The sequence below is a fragment of the Pipistrellus hanaki genome, assembly GCF_964339955.1.
Source record: "Pipistrellus hanaki genome assembly, chromosome: 14".
Taxonomy (NCBI): domain Eukaryota; kingdom Metazoa; phylum Chordata; class Mammalia; order Chiroptera; family Vespertilionidae; genus Pipistrellus; species Pipistrellus hanaki.
This window is the reverse complement of record NC_140516.1, coordinates 18779134-18805290: the sequence shown is the minus strand read 5'-3', so window position 1 is coordinate 18805290 and position 26157 is coordinate 18779134. Positions and strand designations below refer to the sequence as shown.

Sequence of the window (26157 nt, the reverse complement as noted above, 5' to 3'; positions counted from 1 at the left end):
AGCGGTGAGAGGACGGCCCGGGTCCCATTCCTCCCCTCACTCCGTCCGCGGCGCCCACCTCGCCCGCGCCCTGCCCCCTCGCCTCCCGGGGCCTCCGCCTGCACCTTCCGCTACGTCCGGGGCCAGCGCGGCGCCGGGGGCGGCCGCCGACACTCACGCCGCAAAGCCGGGCTCGGGCTCCCAGGGCGCGCGGAGGGGCGTGGAGAGAGGACCCAGGGCGGCTGCGCGGCGCCCCACGTGACCCGGCGTCCCGAGGTCCCGCTCGCGTGGGCGGCGGGAGCCGGGGAGGCGGGGGCGGCGCGGCGCGGTCACGTGACGGCGTTTAAATCTCCCGCAGCCGGAGCCGCGGGGGCGCCAGAGCCGCGAGTGCGAGCGGGAGCGGAGCAGGCGAGGCGGCGGCCAGAGAGGCAGTTTGAAGATGGCGGACGAGGCGGCGCTCGCCCTTCAGCCCGGCGGCGGCTCCCCTTCCGCAGCGGCGGCCGAGAGGGAGGCCTCCCCGCCGCCCCCCGGGGAGCCGCTCCGCAAGCGGCCGCGGAGGGACGGCGCGGGCCTCGGGCGGAGCCCGGGCGAGCCCGATGGGGCGGCCCCGGAGCGAGAGGCGCTGGCGGCGGCCGGGGGCGGCCCGGCGGCGGCGGCGGCGGCCGGCGGCGAATGGGAGGCCCAGGCGGCGGCGGGCGGAGGAGGAGACAATGGGCCCGGCCTGCAGGGCCCCTCCTGGGACCCGCCGCCGCCGGACGACGACTTCGATGACGACGACGACGACGAGGAGGAGGAAGAGGCGGCGGCGGCGGCGGCGGCGGCGGCAGGGATTGGGTACCGAGGTGCGCGGGGCGCGGGCTGCCGGGACTGCGCATCCCTCCTCCCTCCGCGGGCCCCTCCGGGCCGGGGACCGGGGGCGGGGGCGGGCCGGGCCGGGGCTCGGGGCGGGCTTGGCGGCGTCCCCCCTCCCACCGCCGGCCTCCGGGGCGGCCCCCGCTCCTCCCTCCGGCTCCCCCCGCTTCCCCTCCCGCCGCCGCGGGGCCCGGGCGCCGTGCGTAGCCGCCGGGCCGGGGCACTCGCAGTTGCTTTTAAAATAAGTTTCTTTCGCTTCCCACCCTTTTAGTATATACATACCGCTTTCGTTAAACCTTATTGCTTCCCCTCAACTTCCCGCCCCCCAATACACTGAAACCTGCAACTTTTGCCTATCTTTTTGTAGTTGTCTTTGCAAAATAGAACTCGTGATTAGATATGTGCAATTCGTGATTTTCCTGCAGTTCGTGGTGTGTTTTTTTGGGGGGGGAGGGATCTTGATTTTTACATTTGTTTTAAAGAGCAAAGCTGAATTCTAAACCCATACACCCTCAATTTTCAAGAGCACAGCTGTTTCTAAAGGCCGCCCTGCGGTGCAGTTAGCAGTGGGCGGAGGCGAGCTGTGGCGCTTTCCGAGTGCTTGACACGAAGAGTGTTTCTCTAATGTCCCAGTTGTTTTCAGACTAGTTCTGGTCCTTTGCTGTGTGCAAATATAACCCCGAGACACGAATTGGCATTTTTCCTGGCATACTACTGAGTTAGATGTATGAGTTGTATTTGTCCCGTCACCCCTGAAGTTCCATGTTTTCGATCTGAGGAGTTTCTGTCCTGGGATGGATGTTCGTTTCCATCCATGTTTGCATCAGTAAATCTAATCGGTGCACATACAGGGCTGTATATAAAGATAACAGGTGCATTAGGGGCTGGATTAGTCAAAAGACCTCATTTCAAGAAAGTTTAATAGGGGAAACGAATTAAGGCAAAGCTATCTTGGTATGTTTAAGAGAAGTTGTAAATTGGCTGTAGCTTCATTTGAACTCTTTCCGGTAAGTTTTTAGTTGACAAGTTTTATGAGCTCCCATTGTTTGTAATTGGTAAATTCAGCCTTACTAGATAGCTACTTTTGGGTTTGGATTTCGTAGACTCGATTTATATGAAGATTTGTGATGAACTGAGGCTTTTAGATTGAGGTTGGAATCCCTTAAGGAGAAAAATGCTGTGTTTTTATGAACCAACCACATAGGATGACCCAGCAGGCATCCTTTTAAATACGTTCTTATGGACTTTGCTTAGAGAGAGAGGAAGGGAGAGAAACATGGATGGGTTGCCTCCTGGGAACTGAACCTGAAACCTGGGTATATGCCCTGACCGAGAATTGAATGTGTCTTACTCAGTGGAAATTATTAGATCATAACCATTACAGATCTTCATACTATTTTATTTTTATTAATCTTTACCCTGGGATATTTTTCCCATTGATTTCCTTCCCCCCTCCCCCCCCCCCCCCAGAGATAGAAGGAAGGGGGGAGGAGAGATATCTATATGAGAGAGACATCAATTGGCTGCCTCCAGCACAAGCCTGAGGATCTGAACCTGCAACCCAGAGAGAGAGAGAGAGAGAGAGAGAGAGAGAGAGAGAGAGGGAAAAGTAGGGTGATACATCGATTTGTTGTTCCACTTATCAATAGTTATACATTCATTGGTTGATTCTTACATGCTCCCTGACCAGGGATTGAACCCACAACCTTGGCATATCTAACCATATCTAACCAACTGAGCTACTGGACCAGGGCCCAGATCTTAATACATTTTAGATGCAGATTGTTCAGCAGACTGAGTTGCTTTTGGTTTCTTTTGCAGATAACCTTCTGTTTGGTGATGAAATAATTACCAATGGTTTCCATTCCTGTGAAAGTGATGAGGATGATCGAGCCTCACATGCAAGCTCTAGTGACTGGACTCCAAGGCCACGGATAGGTATGGTTTCACAGCTTCAGAGTAAACGTTGACTTTTTATTTGTGTTTTGTTTTATGCTAACTAAAAAGTTATGCCTCCTTATAACCTGGTTTTGAGATTCCTTAGGTGCTTGCTAAGATCTAGGTTTCTAGGGAAAGTCTAGTGCTTCTTCCGTTTTTGTTTTTAAACAGCTCACGTCCAGGAAGCTGGCCTCTAGTATTTCTCCAACAACCGGGTCCTCATACCTCAGGTCCTTGGGTCCTTTTCACATGTTTCCTCTGTGTAATGCTCTTCCTTCCTATTTGTTCTTCCTTTTCTTTCAACATACCGTTTTTTTAAAAAAAGATGTTTTGTTGATTTTAGAGAGACATCGAGATATCAATCTGCTTTCTCCTGCACACCACCCACTGGGGATTGAGCCTGCAACTGGGAATGTGCCTGACTGGGTATCGAATTGAGACCTCCTGGTTCATAGGTCGACGCCCAACAACTGAGCCACTGGCTGGCTGAATCTTAACGTTTTTATTGTGTTTCTTATATTAGAATATAAGCCCTATTGGGGACAGAGATTTTTCTTTTTAACTGATTTGTGGGCTATTTTGTCAGTTCCTAGAAAAGTGCCTGGCACATAATTTGTGCTCAGTAAGTCTTTAACTATGTTGATGAAATGGGAAAGTACAGGGGTCGGCAAAAGTAGCTTTATAGTTGTGATACAAGTAAATAATACACTAGTTAATCTAAGAATGAACTGCGTTTCGAGTATTCACAATTGGAAATGTCCCTTAGGAATAGAGAACACTATTAGGTATTTATATTAAAGTTATAACATGACCATCTCGAAAATGATCTTTTTCTTAATGTGCCTTCATTTTTGATTACCGTATTTTCCGGCGTATACAACGACCCCCCCAATTTTACAGTTAAAACATAGGTTTAGGCCTATATTCGCTGTATAAGACTACCCCCCACTTCAAAGAAAAGACTTACTTTGCCGTCAAGATCTGCAGGTAATTTTTGTGCAATTTTGGTCTTTGGCCCCCGATTTTCGGTTGACTTTTTTTCGTTTCAAAAAGTCGTCTTATACGCCAGAAAATACGGGTATTTAAATGCAGTGGTGATTAGTTCCTTAGTGTCCATAGTATTACTGTATTTTTTGTTTTCTCAAGTTAGAAAACTGACGTAAGAAATGTTAGGGTAAAAAAAATTAGTGCTTAAAACATCAGCATTATATGTATAATTTTCAGAGATTTGTTAAGATCAAATTAACATTATTACTGAAAAAATTTTAAAAGATATTAGTTATGTATAGATTTCCTTAGAGAAGTATATAAATTTCCTTTTCACTTATGTCTTTTTTAAAATGTATTAATTTTAGAGAGAGAGAGGAAGGTGGAAAGCGAGAGAGCGAGAAACATCAGCTTGTTCCACTTATTTATGCACTCATAGGTTAATTCTTGTAAATGCCCTCACCGGGGATCGAACCTACAACCTTGGCATGTTGGGACAATGCTCTAACTCAGGGGTCCTCAAACTTTTTAAAGTGGGGGCCAGATCACGGTCCCTCAGAGAGCTGGAGGGCCGGACTATATGAACTACTAATTCCTACTGTAACACCTCGGCTGCGCTCACTGCCCAAAAAACCTGGTGGGCCGGATCAGACTGCGGCCCGCAGGCCATAGTTTGAAGACCCCTGCCTAAATTGAGTTACCTGGCCAAGGCTTTCCCTTATGTTTTTATTGATAAATAGTATGGGCTTTTGGGACTCGTAGGATCTTTCCTATGTTGATTTGTAGAATACTTTTGTACATACATGCTCCTGTTACTAATTATGGTATATATTTCTGGATTTTTTTTTTTTAAATATATTTTATTGATTTTTGTACAGAGAGAAAGGGAGAGAGATAGAGAGTTAGAAACATCAATGAGAGAGAGTCATTGATCAGCTGCCTCTTGCACACCCCCTACTGGGGATATGCCCGCAACCAAGGTACATGCCCTTGACCGGAATCGAAACTGGGGCCCTTCAGTCCCCAAGCCGATGCTCTATCCATTGAGCCAAACCGGATTTTTAACGATGAAAATTTAACTCTGGTAATTAATTTGACTCTTTTAAAAATATATATATATTTTATTGATTTTTATGCAAAGAGGCAGGGAGAAGGCTAGAAAGTTAGAAACATTGGATGAGAGAGAAACACCAATCAGCTGCCTCCTGCACACCGCAACCAAGGTACATGCCCCTGACCAGGAATCGAACCTGGGACCTTTCAATCTGTAGGCTGATGCTCTGTCCACTGAGCCAAACCGGATAGGGCTTGACTCTTAAAATATTTTGTATTTTATATTTCAAAGGGCAGACCCAAACTCTTGAGACCTTAATTTCATTGGGATATAGCATTAGTTTTGAGGATGCTGTGAAAACGAAATATTTTTATATTGCATTTTATTACTTATAAAAAAACATAAAGATTGTTAACTCATTACTTCAGGAAATAAGATTTTAAATTAATTGGATGTGAATTTGATGTAATTCTTTGTCCTCTTAATATAGGTCCATATGCTTTTGTTCAGCAACATCTCATGATTGGCACAGATCCTCGAACAATTCTAAAAGATTTACTACCAGAAACAATTCCTCCACCTGAGTGGGATGATATGACACTGTGGCAGATTGTTATTAATATCCTTTCAGAACCACCAAAAAGGAAAAAAAGAAAAGATATTAACACAATAGAAGATGCTGTGAAATTACTGCAGGAATGCAAAAAAATAATAGTTCTAACTGGAGCTGGGGTATGTAACATGTTTAAAACATGAGTAAAAAAGGAGGAGGTGGTAAATATTTTATCTTACGTATTTCCTATTAAACGTTTTTCTGGTGTAGAAGAATTTATCCTTTCATGATAATGGCAATTATTTGTGTTTGAAAATTGCTAAAAGTTGAGCATAGCAACAGAGGCTAAATTGGTTGTTTTTAAAAGCCTCTCCAGCAACCATAAAAAAGATTTGCTTCTGTTTATTTATACAGTAGGTAAGTGGAATTAAGGCAAGATTTCTACCTACATTATACCACAACTCTAAAGAAGATTAAGAGAATTCTGCTTGTGTCAGGGTGTGATGGAGAAATGGGGTTTTTGTTCCATCTTCATGGGGAAACCAGGAACCTAATTGATATTCACAAGTAAAGAACTTAGTGTTAGGAAGGTAACAGATTCCTACCTCCCATCCATTTAAATTAAGGTGATGTGATCGAGGTGATTTGACAGTTTTCATTTGCCTCCCCTATAGGGTCACAGATAACTAGCTGCATAAGGGTATTGTGTTTTCTGTGTTGAATACAGAATATGTTTGTTAGTGACCAGAGCAATGCTGGAGTAAAATTCATTTCTGTTTTCTGTCATTTTGAGTTAAGGATGAGTGTCACTTAATCCTTTTTTTTCCCTTCTAAATATGTTTTTATTGATTTCAGAGAGGAAGGGAGAGGGAGAGAGAGAAACAACATTGATGAGAGAGAATCATTGATTGGCTGCCTCCTGCACACCCCCCACTGTGAATCAAGCCCACAACCCAGGCATGTGTCCTGGCTCCTGGTTCATAGGTTGATGCCCAACTTAGGCAGCTTAATCTTAAATGATCAAGAATAGTAATGCTTTGCTCTCGGACATGATTTAGATCAAGTTTGACTTAACTCTGAGGTCAAAGTGGAATCACTTTGGTAAAATTGTGAGACAAAAAGATAACACTCAAACCTCTATTTGAAAGCATGGTGTCTAAATCTATTTTAAAAAATATATATTTTATTGATTTTAGAGAGGAAGGGAGAGGGAGAGAGAGAGAAACATCATTGATGAGAGAGAATCATTGATTGGCTGCCTCCTGCATGCCCATACTGGGGATCGAGCCCGCAAACCGGGCATGTGCCCTTGCCGGAATCAAACCCGGGACCCTTCAGTCGGCAGGCTGACGCTCTAAATTGAACCAAACCAGCTAGGGCTCTAAATCTGTTCTTAAGAAATGAAACATTGTAGCCCAGCTAGCCTGGCTCAGTGGTTGAATATGGACATATGAACCAGGAGATCATGGCTGATTCCCAGTCAGGGCACATGCCCAGGTTGCGAACTCGATCCCCAGGAGAGGGCATGTAGGATCAATGATGGTCTCTCATTAAAGTTTCTATTTCTCTCTCTTCCTCTCTGAAATCAATAAAAATAATTGAAACATTGTACAACATAGTATTTTTTTAAACATTTTTTTAATTTTTTTTTTATTGATTTCAGAGAGGAAGGAAGAAGGGGAGAGAATAGAAACATCCATGCTAGAGAATCATGGATCAGCTACCCCCTACAAGTCCCCCACTGGGCATCAAGCCCACAACCCGGGCATGTGGCCTTGACCAGAATCAAACCTGGGACCCTTGAGTCTGCAGGCCGGCCCTCTATCCACTGACCCAAACCAGCTAGGGCTACAACACAGTATTTTAAAGAAAATATAGAAATTTAGTTTTTTGTTGTTCGTTAATCCTCACCAGTGGATATATTTTCATTGATTTTTGGAGAGAGTGGATGGGAGTGAGAAGAGACACACAGAGAGAAACACTGATTGGTTGCCTCCCTAGTGGAACCTGCAACTGAGGTATGTGCTCTTGACTGGAATCGAACTGGGGACTGTAGGCTGATGTTCTAGCCACTGAGCCAAACCAGCTAGGGCTAGAAATTTAGTATTCTTGAAGTAGTAGGTCCCTGACCAGATGAGAGATTTCTTTGGAAACACTTCACTGCAATGGAAGTTGTTCCCTGCTTTCTGGTTAGAGTAATTTGAAATGAATTTCTATTGCTTTAATTGGTTGATTAAATGCTTTAAGATTCAAAGTTTGCCTGACTTAAAATTCCTTACCCCACTATGAGTGGAATGTGATGGATTTAGTAATACTTGTTTAGGGGTTTTTTATTTCTATTTTAAGTTGGAATAAGATGGTATTTCTGTTCTCTAAAAGAAGTTTAAAAACTAAATTATTTTTCAACTTCTTCCTAATTGTGTGAGAGCAAAAACATACCGGTAGAAGATTTAATTGTACAAATTATGCCATGTATTTTGCAGGTTTCTGTTTCTTGTGGAATACCTGACTTCAGGTCAAGAGATGGTATTTATGCTCGTCTTGCGGTAGACTTCCCAGACCTTCCAGATCCTCAAGCAATGTTTGATATTGAGTATTTCAGAAAAGACCCAAGACCATTCTTCAAGTTCGCAAAGGTACTATGAACCCTTCTAGTTGTCAGTTGACCACCTCTAATGATAAAGTATTTGTTCATATTAAGGCTTCTTAAGCTTAACATTCATTGTCTAGTAAATTGGGTATTAGTATTGCAGTGTGGAGTTACATCATTGAAACAGTCAATTTAGTAAGAATTCCTTTCTTTCTAGAAGGGATTGTTATTTTTCTTCACTTTAGGATTGAGTTTCTTTTAAAAGAAGAGGCTATTTTCTCTTTTTCAAATTTCACTGCATTAATGGCCTTTTTTAAGAATTAAAAAAACAGCAAATTAAAAATAAATAAGCATTTTAATATGCTGTTTTTTTAAAAAATATATATATATATTTTTTTTTATATATATAACCCATAAGAAAATATATATTAATATTTTCTTATGGGTTATAAAGATTTTAACATCTACTTTGGTATGCTTTGTATTAGCAGGTCTTAACACATATGTAATGTGCCTGGACATTCGTGATTAGGGGTGGAGAAGATTCTAAGATTGCATTTTAGTCAATAGTGCTCTATTCTGCTCTAGTCTTTAGAATTGCTCAGCCTAGTTCAGAAGCCACTAGCCACATGAGGCTTTTGAGCACTTTAGTATATTGAAATGCGATGTAAGTGTGAAAGTCCACCAGATTTTAGAAACTTGGGAGGAAATTATATAAATAAATATCGATTACATGTGGAAATAATGATACTTTTGATACTGGGTTGTAAATTATAAAAATTCCATGATTTTAATGTAATTACTAGATAATCTAAAATTACATACATGGCGTGATCACATTTCTATTGGGCAGCTCTATTCTGGAGTACAAAGCTTGATAGTACATTATGCCAGTAATTTTCAACTGGTGTGGTTCAGTGGTTAGAGAGTCAGCTTTATCTCTGCCTTCACTCCTCCATCCTCTTCCCGTCCCTCCTGGTCCCCCACTGGGGGAGTGGGGGGGCACCAAAGGGTCCCAAGTTTGATTGACTGTCCAGGGTACATACTGGGTGCAGATTTGATCCTAACCCATCCTGGCTCTTTTGGGGCACATGTGGGAGGCAAAGAAATCAAAGTGTCTTTCAAACCTCCCCCGCCCGCACCCCCCACCTACCTCCCTACACACACACACACACATACACACATTCATTCCCTCTCTCTCTCTCTCTCTCTCTCTCTCTCTCTCTCTCTCTCTCTCTCTCTCAAAATATCCTCAGGTGAGGCAAAACTAAGAATACCTGACTAGTCATGGGCACTGACTCTTTTCCCTTAGATTGTCAAACAAAAAAATGACAACAACCAACACAACAATAGTCATCCAGTGTGGATGAATCACACTGATAATTGCTTGCTTTTGTCAAATCGGCAAAAATACATTTTTGATGTGCCACAGAATTTTAGTAATGAGTTTATGAGTGCCATGAATGAAAAAGGTTGCTAATTGCTGCATTATGCCAAGCTTAAGATATTTTAATCAGAAAACTTTATTTTTTTTTCCTCCACAGTTTAGTCTTATAGGAAGAAATTGTAAAATTGCTATTGCTAAGCTTTAGTATTTTGAATGGGTCTTTTGTGTTGTGTTAGTGACTGTTTTTAGTGAATCTAGAAGTTAAAGGAACCTAGATTTTAATTAAAGGGGTAATCTCAGTTACTTTCAAACCATATTGTCTATTTACATAACTATAGGAAAGGCTCTGCTAATTTAAATGGAGTTTAAATTGGTTGACTTGTTTTTAAAGAAGTAATCTTTTGTTTCATTCAAGTGTGGCTATAAATAAAAATTAGAGAAAAATGGAAATTATATTTAAGTTTCTTGAATATGACTTAATTGCTAAAACTGAAAACTGAATTTGAGAAATTTTCAGGCTAAGAGAATTTTTAATTTTTCTATCAACTTGAAACTAGTGAAAATTTTGAACTTTTTACTTTATGTCAGCATAAAGTAATGATGTACATTTATATGTACTCTTAAGAACTAACACCTGGTTTACACTGAATTACATAAATAAAGTTAGTTTCTTTACATTATTCTCTTAATTACAAGATTTTGAATTAGTGAAGACTTACTGTTTCACTGTGCTAGTAGTACTAATGCATGATTTTGCAGACCAATAAAATGTCACTTAGTTACAGGCTTCTTGAATTGAACCTAAAATACTAGCATTATGTAACAGTTCTAGTTAGCAGAAATGAACACTTACAGAAGACCAGCAGGTAACTAGAAATAACTTTGATCTATCTTATTTCTCATTATTAAAGCTTGATTCAGTAGCCCATTCATATAATGCTTGTAAGACTTGCTGTAATTTGTGTTCTGAGAGGAAAGAAAACATATTGCCCAAACTAACTTGTCACTCCCCGCGCCCCCCCCCCCCCTCACTTCCCTATATGTACTTAGTAAAGTTGCTTAGTAAAGTAGTTACCTGACACTTGGAAAAATGTGAAAACTGAGAATAGAAATAGCAAGTTGAGGAAGATTGTAACCCTAGTTGTCTAATATACAAATTGGGTATTCATTGGTACCTTAACTAGCTTTGACAAGTAAAAATTGAAAGACAACAATTCAGAATTACAATGATAAAACACAAAAGTATAAGGAAATTTAAAAGTGTGCTTAACAGAAATCTAGACAGTACGTAAGAGAAAATATGTTCTTAACCACTGTATGGTTATATACCGTCTGGGAGAAGAAAGTGTTGGAGGGTAGTATTTTTCACTTTTCTATAAGCTTTAAGATTTTGTGAATTTTTATTAATAAAATAAAAAAAGTTCACCTATAAAGTTTTATTCATATAAGCTTCATTTTGCTTGGTTATTTTTTGTGAGCTTTCATTTAAGGTTTGTTAAAAGCTAAATAACCTTTATAACTATTATTTATATAGAAGTGTTGCACTTTAATTCTTCCATTATGAACTGCCTAAAAGAAAACTTCCAGTTGCTAAAGAAGCACTTAAAATAGTAAGAGGTAGAAGAGGCTGAGTTAATATCGGGTCTAAAAATAAATAATTGGGGAAAAGGTTAAGGAGAAATAAGAACAAGGAACAAAGTATAACCCAAAAATGGAGGGAGAGGGTATGCAAATATTGTTATATTTTACGAGATTCATGAAATATGTGAATAAAACACTAATAATTAAGTTTTTCTACCAGTTGCTATAGTAAGCAGAAAGTTTGTTAAATGGTTTATACTTTTTGCTAGAGAAAATGAATGTAATATGGAGTTACGTTATTGGTGAATTTTTGGAGGGAAATAATTTCCTTAATGCATCAAGCCATCGATGTACATAATTATTGAGAAGAAACTTTTATAATTGTATTATTATATTATTGTATTATTTTATAATTGTACCACAATATATTTAATCTTCTGTTAATGTACATCTCAACTTTTTCAGGAAGTTAAAACTATTAGTTTAATAGAAAAAAGTGTAATGATTGCTTTCTACAACTGGCCATGTGTATATTCTTGAATCACCTGATTGTTCTTAGATATTTTTCCCCAATGGGATGTTTTTCTTTTATTGATTTATGGGAACATTATGTATTTTTTAAAAATATATTTTATTGCCAAAACCGGTTTGTCTCAGTGAATAGAGCGTCGGCCTGCGGACTGAAGGGTCCCAGGTTCGATTCTGGTCAAGGGCATGTACTTTGGTTGTGGGCACATCCCCAGTACAGGGTGTGCAAGAGGCAGCTCATTGATGATTCTCTCTCATCAATGTTTCTAACTCTCTATCCCTCTCTCTTCCTCTCTGTAAAAAAATCAATAAAATATATTTTATATATATATATATATATATATATATATATATATATATATTTTTTTTTTTTTTTTTTTAGAGTGGAAGGGGAGAGGGATAGAGAGTTAGAAACATCAAGCAGCTGCCTCCTGCACACCCCCTACTGGGGATGTGCCACAACCAAGGTACATACTCTTGACCGGAATTGAACCTGGGACCTTTCAGTCTACAGGCCGACACTTTATCCACTGAGCCACCAAACAGGTTAGGGCAACATTATGTATTCTTGAAGAGTGTTTTTGTTAGAAGGTGATTGGAATTCCAGCCTTCAGTAATCCCATGAAAATTTGCAAAATTAAGTGTACTTACTAGACTGCTCTTAGATATTAGACTAGTTAGCAGTACCTAACAGAAATGATGCTTAGCCTAAAAGGAGAGTGTGAAGCTTGAGGTATAGGGATCAAACATTGAAAAGGTATCATTAGACGTATGTAATACTTTCGACAAATAATTTAAATTTTAAAAAAAGTTATTATTGCATAGTGATTAAGAGCCACACTTTAGTATCAAAACTGGGTTTGAATGACAGCTCTGCTACTTACTGGTTCTTGTGACTTTTGGCAAGTGATTTCTTTGCTTTGGTTTTTTTCATCTGCAAAATGGGGATATATATCCTACAGTATGGTCAGCACATCTTTTCTTTATGGGTCAGTTAGTAAACGTGGTCTGCTTTGTGGACAACATAGGAGCTTAGTAACATGTTCTTTATTTTTCTGAACAACCTTTTAAAGTGTAAAAATCCAGTCCTCAGCCTAGTTTATACCATTATAATAAATTGCTCGTTATGTTTAGTTCATATTAAAACTTCACTAAATGGTAAATTAATAGCTTGACTAATTGAAATTCTTTTGTGTTAGGTTAGTACAGGAATTGGCAAACTATAGCCTCAGTCCAAGTGTAGCCCACTGCCTGTTTTTATAGAGCCCTGAGCTAAGAGTTTTTCAATGGAAGGGGGGAAATGGAGTTTTTTTTTTATGGCATGTGAACATAGAAAATTCTCATGTTGGTGACTGTAAATAAAGCTCATTGACTTGCATATTGTCTAAAGTTCTTTTGCACTACAGTGGGAGATTGAGTGGTTGCAACAGAGACCGTATGGAATCCTTAAATATTTACTGTTATCCTCGTTTGGAAAAAGTTTGCTGAATCTTGAGTTCCTTGGGGAATTAGATTTAAAAAAAAAAAAAAAGCAGTTGAATTTGTCAGATGACTAATAATTTGTAAGTGCTGATTAGATAAGATATTGAGTAGTCTGTTCAAGTGTGGTTTTGTGGAATGAATAAAATAAGGGATTATGAGGACTTTTCTAACCAGGATCGATGTGTATGTGGTGTGTGTGTGTGTGTGTGTGTGTTTCCAGCGATAGAAATTTTATGTTCTAATTCATTACCAACTCTACTTAATTGTCTCCCTCTGCTCTGAAGGAGGAGGTGGATATCAAACTTGGATGCGTCCTTTTATTTTTGAGGGGTTGCAGTTAACATCCCTGCCTTTGACTGGGGTCTCACTCATGTTGCTAGAAATTTTTAGATGAAACCAAGTAGTGATCATTTTTGGAGGAGAGCCATTATTTCTGCATGAAACCTCAGTATGGCAGGTAGTTCTAAGCTTTTAACTTGGACCCTCCCTGTTGGTTGCCTTTGAACAATTACTGAAGTGTTTGCATATTTCTAAACACAGTTATATGTAAGTAACAGGCCTTTTTAAAAAAGTGCTTTGAGCCTTTGGTCCCAGATCTGCTTTCTGTCATTGGGGAGGATCCCTTTGGCGCTAACAGATTGGCCTGTTCCACATGGTTGGTTTCTTGATAGGACTTGAGGATGTTCAGACATGGTCCACTACATATTTGAAAGAAAATAGACAAAAAGTTAAGATTCAAATTTAATCATATAAAAAGAGTTTCATAAATGATCCCAACTATAGGAATTGAATTTTAACTTTAAGGGCTAAACTACCTTGAACTGTTACGGTTTGGACGTGAAGGGAAATTGGAGTGTAGAGCTGAAGCTGGTGTCTGTATATCTTTGGGCCTCTTAACCTTCCCCTTTAAAAGGGGGTTGGAGATAAGGTACATAAAAGTTCATTTCAGGAGTCTTGGAGTCTTGACTCCCTGACCCTGCTCTGGAGGTCATTTATTCTTGTTTTGTTTGGCATGCTGTTATCACTTTTCTTCCTACTTTAGATGTTATTTTATTTGTTGCCTAGCATATTCTAATGTTTGTTAAAACACTCGAACAGCTATTTATTTTATTTAAAATATATATATATTTTATTGATATTTTTACAGAGAGGAAAGGAGAGAGAGAGATAGAAACATCAATCAGCTGCCTCCTACACACTCGCTAATGGATATGTGACCACAACCAAGGTACATGCCCTTGACCGGAATCGAACCTGGGACCCTTGAGTCTGCAGGCTGGCGCTCTGTCCACTAAGCCAAACTGATTAGGGCCAGAGGGAGCTTTAATAAAATACAATGATGTTTAAGCCTCTATGTAAATATAAATATACTAGAAGAAAGCATCTTGTAGCTAAAACAATGGTTAGTATAGCACAATCCAATGGTCTAGAACACAAAGTAGCTTTAAATTTTTTATAAACATTAGCTTTATTAAGCTCTTGTTACTTCTTTCTATATGTGCAATGCCTATTTTGTAAATTGCAAAGTTGTTCATGAAATTCATGAAAAAAATTTGAATGTGGGGCAAATTTTTAGATTTTTGTATACAATTTTCAGCAGCATATGGATGTGTACGTGATAGTTATAGGTTTACTTATTTTATCTGAAAGGTATACCTGTAGATATTTTTTTTAATTGAAATATTAAATAGGTTAAAAGTAGTCATCTATAATCTTATTCAACATTTTTGTATATCAGAAGTAGAAGTTCCCCATCTGTTTATAGCTTGTTTGAATCCTTCCTGACTTGATGTTTTTATGAACATATCTATATGCATGTGCATATTATTTTCATTTTTGCTTAATAACAAAACAAAACAAAACACACCAGTGACTAACTTGCTTTTTCATATATGTCATGAACCATATTTCAGGTCAGTGCATCTAAACCTCATTAATTTTAATGGCTGCATACTCCACTATTATGGATGGTATCACATATCTACAACCAGTCCCCTATTGATGGACATATGGTTGTGTCTAGTTTTTTTGCTAGCATTGTAGTAGGTGAGAGGCTGGAATGAATGGTAAGGAAGTAGAAGGTAGCATTACTACTTTAATGAAGAAACTTCCTTTGCCATAGTCACTTACTAAATGAAATATAAACACTGTCAAAAGTTGAGAGGACCAAAATTGATAATTTTTCTCTGATCTTTTTGCCATGTGTATATCTGAATTCTTTGTTTTTAAAGAAGAAACAGCATTGAAGCATTATTTGGGGGGAAAAACACACACACAAAATCCAGCAACTCAGCATTCATGAGCAACTCTATACTATACCAGTATGTGCCTGTGCAGTGGAAGGAAAACAATTTTGGTAAGGAAATAAAACTTTAGCTTTAAACTTCCAACAGGTTGATATTTATAATGAATGATGAATAAGAAATTTTTAATATTCTTATGTTTTTTTTTAAAAAAAGTCACCATACCTTTGATATCTTTAATTTCAATTTAAACTATTCCCCCTTTTGCTTTAAAAAAACAACTGAATTTGCAGCCAACAAAAGTTAGATATATTCTAAGGTGTATTTCTTCTGACTTTTATTAAAATATCTGTTAACATTTATTAGAGATGTTTATGGGTCATCTTTATCTTTTTCAAGGGGCCAAGATCACTAATTGCTGAGTTTTATACATATAATAGCAACAATCTTTTTGTAGGTGTGTGTTGTACCCATCTAGATGCTTTGAGATGATCATGTAGTTTTTAAATTATTTACACATGGGGCATTAACATTGGTAGTTTTTGTTGTTGTTGTTAAACCTAAATATGTGATAACTCTTATACTTCTTAAATGTAATATTTTTTTCTGCCTTTTGCCTTATATAGGAAATATATCCTGGACAATTCCAGCCATCTCTCTGTCACAAATTCATAGCATTGTCGGATAAGGAAGGAAAACTACTTCGCAACTATACTCAGAACATAGATACACTGGAACAGGTTGCAGGAATCCAAAGGATAATTCAATGTCATGGTTAGTAAACTTCAGAATTGATTTCTGTTATTAATAGTTTTGTTAATCCTAGGAAAAATTAGGATTAGAAAATAGGCTACCATCCAGGAATGGAGATTGAATTTTATTATTTCCTCATGCTATCTGGCCAGTTGTAGATAAAATAAGAAAAGTGGGATGCAAAAAAACCCCTATGAAACTTGAAGGATTGGCCTTGACACATGAGATGTGAGAAATCAATATACTTTTGGATTTTAGAAGATGTAGCAGTTGCATTTTTTTACATTCTTTTTAGCAACCTTTTTAAACTTACAAAAGTCATCTTTAGATTATGAAACTAAAGGAATTGGGTTGTTCTGATGAACAGTATTTAGAAATTACCATTTAGCTTAACAAGAAAGAGCAGAACATTATGTATCTGAATTGTTTTTAAAACAACTATTTAGGCTAAAGTAATACTGTACAGTGTAGACCTGGAAGAGTTGGTTTATTGTATTGAAAGTAGCAGCTTAGGGGAGTCATTGTATCAACATAACATCAGTTGAGGATTGGATTCTCTCCTTTTTTATTTTTATTTTTTTATATATATTTCCAGTACTATGTCAAACAGGAGTGGTGATCCTTACTTATTACATCAGTATTTTAGTTACTTATATTCTAGATTCTCCCATGGAGTCTTTTAAAATTTTAACATTTGATAAAAATGTAGTATGTTTAATAAATGTTAACATTTCATTAATAAAACACATACATGTTGTTTTTTTTAGGTTCATTTGCAACAGCATCTTGCCTGATTTGTAAATACAAAGTTGACTGTGAAGCTGTACGAGGAGATATTTTTAATCAGGTAATTTATCACCCATATTTTAGGAATTGTGCATGTCTCTGATTTTGTTTTAAATATATTTTTATTGATTTCAGAGAGAAATGGAGAGAGAAACATCAATGATTAGAGTATCATTGATAGGCTGCCTCTTGCATGGCCCCTACTGGGGTTTGAGCCCACAACTGAGGCATGTGCCCTGACACTCAACCGTTGAGACACACTGGGCTAAGCTCTTTCTTCTTTTTCGTCCTAAACCATTTTTCTTTTTTTCCTGAAAGTATTTGTGTGGTACAGGAAGATCTAGGAAGTGAGTGTTATCATTGGGAATTCTGGTGAAATACACAAGAAACATCCAAGCTTCTTAATATCGAAGACTAAAATAAAAATCCAGATCATAAATGAGGTGTTGCTATATTAGTTTTTCTTCATACCCTCCCTTTGTAATGCCCTGTCAGACTCAGAATTTTAAATTAAGGTGGTAATTCTGTAAACATTAAAAAATGTATTGTAAAAGGTATTTCATATATGCTCATGGCCAAAACACTACAAGAAAATATGGCAAAGAATAATCATCCAGAAATAAGTTCTGTTCATTTACCTGCATATATACTTAGGTGGATAGTGTATTAAAATGGGATCATTTTATCTTTTTTATTTTTTAAATGATATCCTATCTAATAAAAGAGTAATATGCAACTTGACTGTCACTCCAACTCACAAGATGGCTGCCCCTATGGGGACACAAGATCGCCAGCGGGGAGGGCATTTGAGAGGGACCAGGCCTGCAACAGAGTCAGTTGGGGGCGATCAAGCCTGCAGGGGAGGGCAGTTAGGGAGATAAAAATCAATTTGTTGATCCACTTATTTATACATTCATTGGTTCATTCTTGTACGTGCCCTAACTGCGGATTGAACTTGTAACCTAGGCTTATCAGGGCGGCTCTAACCAACTCAGCTACGTGGCCAGGGCATAATCATTGTATCCTACAAACTTACTCTTGTTTTATTTTTTTAATTTTGTTTATTGATTTCAGAGAAGGGAGAGGAAGAGAGAGAAACATTAATGATGAGAGAGCATCATTGATTGGCTGCCTTCTGCATGTTCCATACTTAGGATCGAGCCCGCAACCCAGGCATGTGCCCTGGCCGGGAATCAAACTGTGACCTTCTGATTCTTAGGTTGACGCTCAATCACTGAGACAGACTGGTCGGGCAAAACTTTTTAAAAGGATTAAGTCTGTGTGGATTGTGAATATGTGTGTACATACATATATACACATGCCGGTTTTTTCATTTACTATACAATAAACCTTTAATATCAAATGTAGGTTTGTACAGAAGTACAATAGCATACACAGGTAGTAGCAACATTGTATTTCTTTTATGTTTGTGACAATTGACATTCATGTTTAAGTTGTACCCAATTTCCCTATTTTATTTATCCACAACTTTTCTGTTTTCTTTGTGGATTTCAAAATGAATTCTTAGCAACGGTGGAAATATTGACTGTTTCTAACTTGGGCTTTTCTTTCTCTTCCTCACCTCAACCAAAAATCTGAAACATACAGGTGGTTCCTCGATGTCCTCGTTGCCCAGCTGATGAACCACTTGCTATTATGAAACCAGAGATTGTCTTTTTTGGTGAAAATTTACCAGAACAATTTCATAGAGCCATGAAGTATGACAAAGATGAAGTTGATCTCCTCATTGTTATTGGGTCTTCCCTGAAAGTAAGACCAGTAGCACTAATTCCAAGTAAGTTGGTGATGATTTTTAGAGAATATTTCCTTATATATTGCCATGGGTTATGAGTCTGTACAGTACAATAGACTCCAGTGATCTCATTCTGTTTCTGGTTAAAGAGTGATAAAGAACTAAACCTTATATTTTAGGTGACATTCTGTTCCTGTTAATTTGACTTGGTGGGATGAGCAGGGAGATGAGATGGATGTCAAAACAGAAATAATGTCAGATTCTAATATACACGAAAAATGTATAGACAAAGGGAAACAGTTCAGATTAAGTTAAAATTTCTAGCTTGATAGAAGTATAATGTATTATGTAAGATAGAATTTGGGGAGTCAAAAGAATTGGCTTGTTTTTTATGAATAATCATGCCTTGTCACAATCATACGTGGATTTACTTTATCCATAAGGGTGTTTTGTGTGTATAAAAATGCTCAAGTACAATTGAAGACCCTATTATTGTCACGGGGGAAGATAGAGGGATACTAACTCAGTAGTATCAGGGATGCCCTAAAAAATGAAGAAAGGAGGAGAGAATATCAAACCCTTCATCAGAGGATTAAAGTAGATCCCTATACCAGCAATCAAATAGGCAGCCAGGGTAAACGGAGGGAAGAAACAAGGATTTAAACTCCCTAATTCTGCATCTTTTTCCTACCCTATATGTAGTTGCTTTTAGCAGTATAATTGTCTTCCCTACATAACTGAGAAATCCTAATGCTATACTATAGGGTAATTTATTAAATAAAACATGAAATTTAATGTATAAGCTCCTTTATTTTTTAGTTTTCTTTCCTCAAAGTCAAGGCAGAGACTTTTTAAAAATAAATTGACTTGAGAGAAACATTGGTTGTTCCACTTATTTATGCATTCATTGGTTGACTTTTAAAACAATCTATGTTTTTATTGATTTCAGAGAGGAAGGGAGAGGGGAAGAGAGAAACATCAGTGTTGAGAATCATTGACTGACTGCCCCCTGCCTGCCCCATATCGGGGACCCAGCCCACAACCCGGCCATGTGCCCTTGACAAGAATCAAACCTGGGACTTTTCAGTCCATAGGCTGATGGTCTATCCACAGAGCCAAACCGGCTAGGACTGTCCCTGGCATTTTCAAGCTGGTGCCTGTGCTGGAGCTTAGAGCATGGGTCCTTTAAGACAGCGGTTGCCAACTGGTGGTCCACAGACAGTCCAGTGGATGGTGCAGTCTGTTCTGAAAGGTTGGTGACCACTGCTTTAAGAGCAGTACCTTTGTCCTCACAACTTCTGTGATTCTCAGATCCCTCCCTGCTGATTTTCACAGTCAGATGTTAATGGGGACTCCTCTTCTGTCACTGGTGCCATGGGCTGTGGAGCCCGATCTGGGGCTGAGATCATCCCTGGCTTTTCAAAGGGGAGCTCAGCAGCCAAGATAACCCTCCTAGGGCACAGGATCTTCCTGTTCTATGTCTGCCCTTGAGCTATAGGAATTCTGTTAAGCTAGTCTTCAGTGATAGCTCTCAGTAATTTAGTTGCAGTTTTGATGTGATTGTGGGAAGAGGAAAGCTCATCTTCCAGAAATCCTCACACTCTATATTAGAGCTATTTCAGTAAAAATAATGATCACTTGCTATGTGCCAAGAACTCTTGTATGCACTTGAAATATATTAACTCATTTAAATCCTCATTGCAACTTTGTGGAAAAGTACTGTTGTTATTCCTATTATATAGACAAGGAAATTGAGGTACAGAGTAAAAAAATCCAAAAAAATTGCTAAGAGGTAACCAGGTGACAGAAGCAGAACCTGAAATTTTATGAAAGATGCTTGCTTACTCATCTGTTTCCATGAAAGCTTTTTATTATTTTTTATTTTTTAAATATATTTTATTGATTTTTCACAGAGAGGAAGGGACAGGGATAGAGAGCTAGAAACATCGATGAGAAAAATATATCAACCAGCTGCCTCCTGCACACCCCCCACTGGGGATGTGCCCGTAACCAAGGTACATGCCCTTGACTGGAATCGAACCTGGGACCTTTCAGTCCGCAGACTGACGCTCTATTCATTGAGCCAAACCGGTTTCGGCTGATCCCATGATAGCTTGATGAAATGTCAATGGCTGGTTTCATTTTTGGTATTAGGAACATGTTACATTTTTGCAATAGTGCATTTGTTGTGGTTTTATTAGCTTATCTCCTTTTTCTAAATCTTATTTTTTTGCCCTATTTTTAGGTTCCATACCCCATGAAGTGCCTCAGATATTGATTAATAGGGAACCTTTGCCTCATCTGCATTTTGATGTGGAGCTTCTTGGAGACTGTGATGTCATCATTAATGAATTGTGTCATAGGTTAGGTGGTGAATATGCTAAACTTTGCTGCAACCCTATAAAGCTTTCAGAAATTACTGAAAAACCTCCACGAACACAAAAAGAGCTGGCTCATTTGTCGGAGTTGCCACCCACACCTCTTAATATTTCAGAAGGCTCCAGTTCCCCAGAAAGAACTTCACCACCAGATTCTTCAGTGATCGTCACACTTTTGGACCATGCAGCGAAGAGTAATATTGATGATCCAGATGTGTCTGAATCAAAAGATTGTATGGAAGAAAAATCACAGGCAATACAGACTTCTAGGAGCATTGAAAGTGTTACTGAACAGTTGGAGAGTTCAGATTTGAAGAACATTAGCTCCAGTACTGGGGGGAAAAATGAAAGAACTTCAGCAGCTGAAACAGTGAGAAAGTACTGGCCAGCCAAGATTGCAAAGGAGCAGATTAGTAAACGGCTTGATGGTAAGAAGCTATTTTGGAAGATATGATTATTGCAACAAAACATTTGCAAAAAATGAGCAATTTTGGCAGGTTTATTCATAGGGTAGCTTTATGCAGCTAAATGTAACATTGCAAAGTTGAGTAGTCAAGCTAGAGAAAGATAAACATTGGTATGTTACATAATATGGGGAAGAAATAGTGTTTGAAGAATGCTTAGTACTTGTGTTACTCTAGGGAATAAGAAGGTAAGCATCAAATTGAGAAGGAAATTGGGAAATATTCAGTGCTTGGTTATGTCAGGTGAGATTTAGTTGGTAGAAATGACTGAAATTCAGTGCTTATTGTGGGTTAGCTGCTTTATACATAGTATCTGACTTCAATCTCATAAGGTAGGAGCTATTACTACATCTCTATTACAGTGGGAACTCTTGACTATAGAAGTTAAATACCCGAAGAACCGAGATTGTATTCCAGGCATATCCCCAGAGCCTGCCCTTTAATCACTGTGCAGTGTTGTGTCAGATCTAGAAAGCATCTGATTCTTCTCCACGAAGTTCTAGGGGCCCAGTGCACAAATTCATGTACCTTGAACTGAGGATGGCGAGGCTGTGGTGGGCACAGGAGTGGGTCTCAGCCCATCCTCCGAGCTCCACTCAGACCCTCCTGCTGCTCCTATGTGCTGACAGCGCCGGCAGCGGGTGTGACCGGCAGCTCTGGTGCCAGCAGTGGGCGTTAGCACTGGGCAGGGATAGTGGCATGTGGGAGCAAAGAATTTTCAGTAACCACCAGAGGCTCGCCCCAGTGACAGTGACCAGTGCTCCACCTTGGTCTGGTGCCTTGGTCTGGTGCCTGGTTTACCTGCTGCACCATCCGGCGGGTTCCACCACTTGGTCTATTTGCATATTGGGGTTTTATATAGATGAAATATGAAATAGCATCTCCCCTTGTGCCATATGGAAAATCTACAATTAGTGTTAACATAGGTGAAGTCACTTTTTGGAAATCAATGTTTAAATCCAAGTAAATGTAGTGAAAAAATGTTATTTTAAGAAACTAAACCTAGCCGAAACCAGTTTGGCTCAGTGGATAGAGCGTCGGCCTGCGGACTGAAAGGTCCCGGGTTCGATTCCAGTCAAGGGCATGTACCTTAGTTGTGGGCACATCCCCAGTGGGGGGTGTGCAAGAGGCAGCTGATGTTTCTCTCACATCAATGTTTCTAACTATCCCTCTCTCTTCCTCTCTGTAAAAAATCAATATATTAAAAAAAAAACCCTAAACCTAAACTAAACTTGACTAAGCTAGGACATTTAACTTTCATATTATTGTTAGTATTCATAGATGCAAATTAATGCTCTTAAGAGTAGAACATCTCTCTTTTGACCTAGGGTCCATAGGTCAAATCTCATACTGTCAATGCAAATTTGGGAGGAATTGAGGAGGAAAGTTAAAATCCATTGCTAGATCGGTGCTTCTCTCTCACTTCAGTGTGTGTGAGGACTCTTATATAAAGATTTTGGTTCAGTAGGTGGGAAGTATTGGGCCTGAAAACTTGTAACAAACTCATGTGATGCCAGTGTCTACAGACTATGAATAGGTGGTGAAGCCATATTAACAAACTAAATGGAAATGTTTAATAAAGATGCTTTGAGACCTAACTGGTTTGGCTCAGTGGATAGAGTATCAGCCTGTGGACCCAAAGGCTCCCAGGTTCAATTCTGGTCAAGGGCATGTACCTTGGTTGCAGGCACATCCCCAGTAGGGCAGGTGCAGGACCCAGCTGATTAATGTATCTCTCATTGATTTTTCTAATTCTCCTTCTCCCTTCCTCTGTATAAAAAATATATATATATATTTTAAAAACTCTTTGAAAGCATATATGCTTTAGAGATGTTATATTCAATGAATATGAATGAGGTATCTAATGTAGACTAGGCTGAGTGCTTGGTTTCATCTTATCAGATCTATTAAAATTGGATAAGAAATCTTTATTGAACACAGTTCTCTACATCCTATATAAGACCCTAATATGCAAATTGACCAAATGGCAGAAGGACCAGTTGCTATGACGTGCAACTGCTGGCAGATGCTTAACACAGGAGCTGCCCCCTGGTGGTCAGTGCACTCTTACAGGGAAGTGCTGCTCAGCTTGCAGCTGGCGAGCACAGCAGTGGTGGCAGGAGCCTCTCCTGCCTCTGCTGCAGGTGGGTGGCGAGGAGTGAGGGGTCCCAGACTACAAGAGGGGTGTCTGACTGCTGGCTTAGGCCCAATCCCCAAGGATGGTGCTGGCTGGGCTGAGAGGAACCCCCCAAACCCCCCACCCAAATCCGTGCACCAGGACCCTAGTTTTTTCATAATTTACTTACTAGGGTTAAAATTATTTTTTCCAGATGAGGAAATTGAGGCAGAGAAATAAGTACCCAAATTTACAAAGCTCTGGTAAGTTTAAAAAACTCTAGTGATTTATAAAGCTCTAGTGGTTTTTAAAAAACAAGCTAGACTTGGTACTGGACATCCAGTACCGAGTCTAACTTGTTTTTTTTTTTATCACTAGAGTAATAACAGCTTCTACTAGTGATATGCAGGTAAAAGGCAGAGCTGGAACCTACACACTCCATACTGCCCAATCAGACCAAAATAATTCTCTCTCTCATTCTTTATTTCAGGTAATCAATACCTATTTTTACCACCAAATCGTTACATTTTTCATGGTGCCGAAGTATATTCAGACTCTGAAGATGATGTCTTACCCTCTAGTTCTTGTGGCAGTAATAGTGATAGTGGGACCTGCCAGAGCCCAAGTCTAGAAGAGCCCTTGGAGGATGAAAGTGAGATGGAAGAATTTTACAATGGTTTGGAAGATGACCCTGATATTAATGAGAGAGCTGGAGGAACTGAATTTGGAGCTGATGAAGGTGATCAAGAGGAAGTCAATGAAACTATATCTATGAAACAGGAAGCAACAGACATTAATTACCCATCAAACAAATCATAATGTAATAATTTTCCAGGTACAGGAATTGTTCCACCAGCATTAGGAACCTTTAGCATGTCAAAATGAATGTTTACTTGTGAACACGATAGAACAAAGGAAACATGAAAGATTTAATATTTATAGACTGGTAAAATAGATTTTTTTTTCATGGATAATTTTTAACTTCCTTATTTCTGTACTTGTACACTTAACACTAATTTTTTTTTTTAAAGAAAGGTACTAAGTATCTTTAACCTGCTCTTGGTCAAGACTTTTAAAGGTTCATTTGTATGATACATCCGTATGTATATATAATTTTTGTTTATACATTTTTGCCTAATAAGTTTAAACATTTTAAAGTTTTCAAAAAGCCATTGGAATGTTAACATAAAAGGGAACAGCTTACCTAGACCAAAGAACGGTATTTTCATTTTCATTTACTATTTCTTCGTAACATTGAATAGTTTGAAAAACTCAAATCTCTGTTCTGCTAAACTTTTGATTCTTTATTAGCACAATTACCTATTTTTAAACACTGGCATTTTCCAAAACTTGTGGCAGCTAACTTTTTAAAAATCTCATAACATGCAATGTGAGTAGAAGGAAGTCAACAATATATGGGAGAGCACTCGGTTTTCTTTGCTTTTTGAAGTAAGACTTGGTGCTAAGTTTCAGGAATGTTGTATTGTTCAAATGAAGATGGCTTTTGTACTTTAATGGACATGTAGAAATGTCTATATTGGCTTATAAAAATAATCTGTAAAACAAATAAATGCTTTGGAAATGTTTCAGTTGCTGTAGAGACAATAGTGCCTGCCTGGGCCCCCTTGGTGTTGAGAGTGTTTCCCATTGTTGTTTCGATACCTATCACTGTGGCAGAGCTCACATTGCTTCTTTTCCACAAGTGTTAAACCGCCAAGATGTGAATATGCAAAAGTCTTTATGATCTATAGTCATGGTAACTTTGGGGAGAGTGTAATATTATGAACTGTTGCTTTTCCACAGATGAGGAGAGTGACAGGTTCCCTGATTATGGTTCCAAAGCAATGATAATTATATATAACTCAGCCAGTAAATACATGTCTCCTCCTGTTGGGAGTATTTGGTTTAATGAACACCAAACTGCTAGCCTAGTACTCTGGAGATAAACATGATGTAACTTGTAATAGCAGAATAGTTAATGAATGAAATGAATCCTTATTGTGTCTTTATTTAAAAGCTTAGCCTGCCTTAAAACTAGAGATCTACTTTCTCAGCTGCAAAAGCTTCTAGCCTTTCAAAAAAGTTCATGCTTTATAAAGTTGCACACTAAATTTTCCAGACTTTCCCCAGCATCACTCCCAAATTATAAAGTATTCCTGTGTTGCTTTGGTATTTATTACAGTTTTAAAAAAGGGTTTGAAATATAGCTGTTCTTTAAGCATAAAATACCCAGCTAGGACCATTACTGCTAGAGAAAAAAATTTTATTGGATGGCCACTTCCCTACTTAAAAGGTGTTTCCATCTGAATTTATTTGGCTACACTAAAGAATGCAGTATATTTAGTTTTTCAATCGCTTCTTGGCCTTTTGGCTAAGATCAAGTGTAGTTTTTCATTTGCATGATGTGTCTGTGCTATAGATGATATTTTAAATTGAAAATTTTGTTTTAAATTATTTTTACAGTGAAGACTGTTTTCAGCTCTTTTTATATTGTACATAGTCTTTTATGTAATCTACTGGCATATGTTTTGTAGACTGTTTAATGACTGGTTATCTTCCAACTTTTGAAATACAAAACCAGTGTTTTATACTTGTACACTGTTTTAAAGTCTATTAAAATTGTCATTTGACCTTTTCCCCGTTAACTTACATTGTTTAAGTTATAAAACCTTAAAATCTTGCAGCTTTGTACAGCTTTCAGGGCTGTTAGATGCTTTCTTTTCAACAATATTT

The 26157-nt window shown here is 38.8% G+C and overlaps 1 protein-coding gene across 2 annotated transcripts; it reads left to right on the top strand.

The window, feature by feature from the left end:
• The first annotated feature begins 39 nt into the window (after positions 1-39).
• Positions 40-26061, top strand: SIRT1 (sirtuin 1). Of its 2 annotated transcripts, XM_084904259.1 has the most exons (9): positions 40-821; positions 2653-2769; positions 5301-5542; positions 7847-7999; positions 15801-15948; positions 16695-16774; positions 18322-18508; positions 20712-21272; positions 23915-26061. In XM_084904259.1, the coding sequence occupies exons 1-9, from the start codon at positions 419-421 to the stop codon at positions 24241-24243; spliced, it is 2220 nt and encodes a 739-aa protein (XP_084760385.1). In that variant the 5' UTR covers positions 40-418; the 3' UTR covers positions 24244-26061. The 2 variants fall into 2 exon arrangements, with proteins under 2 accessions (XP_084760385.1, XP_084760386.1); XM_084904260.1 differs by lacking the exons at positions 40-821; positions 2653-2769; positions 5301-5542 and adding an exon at positions 15163-15287 and having other exon boundaries at positions 7867-7999.
• The last annotated feature ends 96 nt before the right edge of the window (positions 26062-26157 follow it).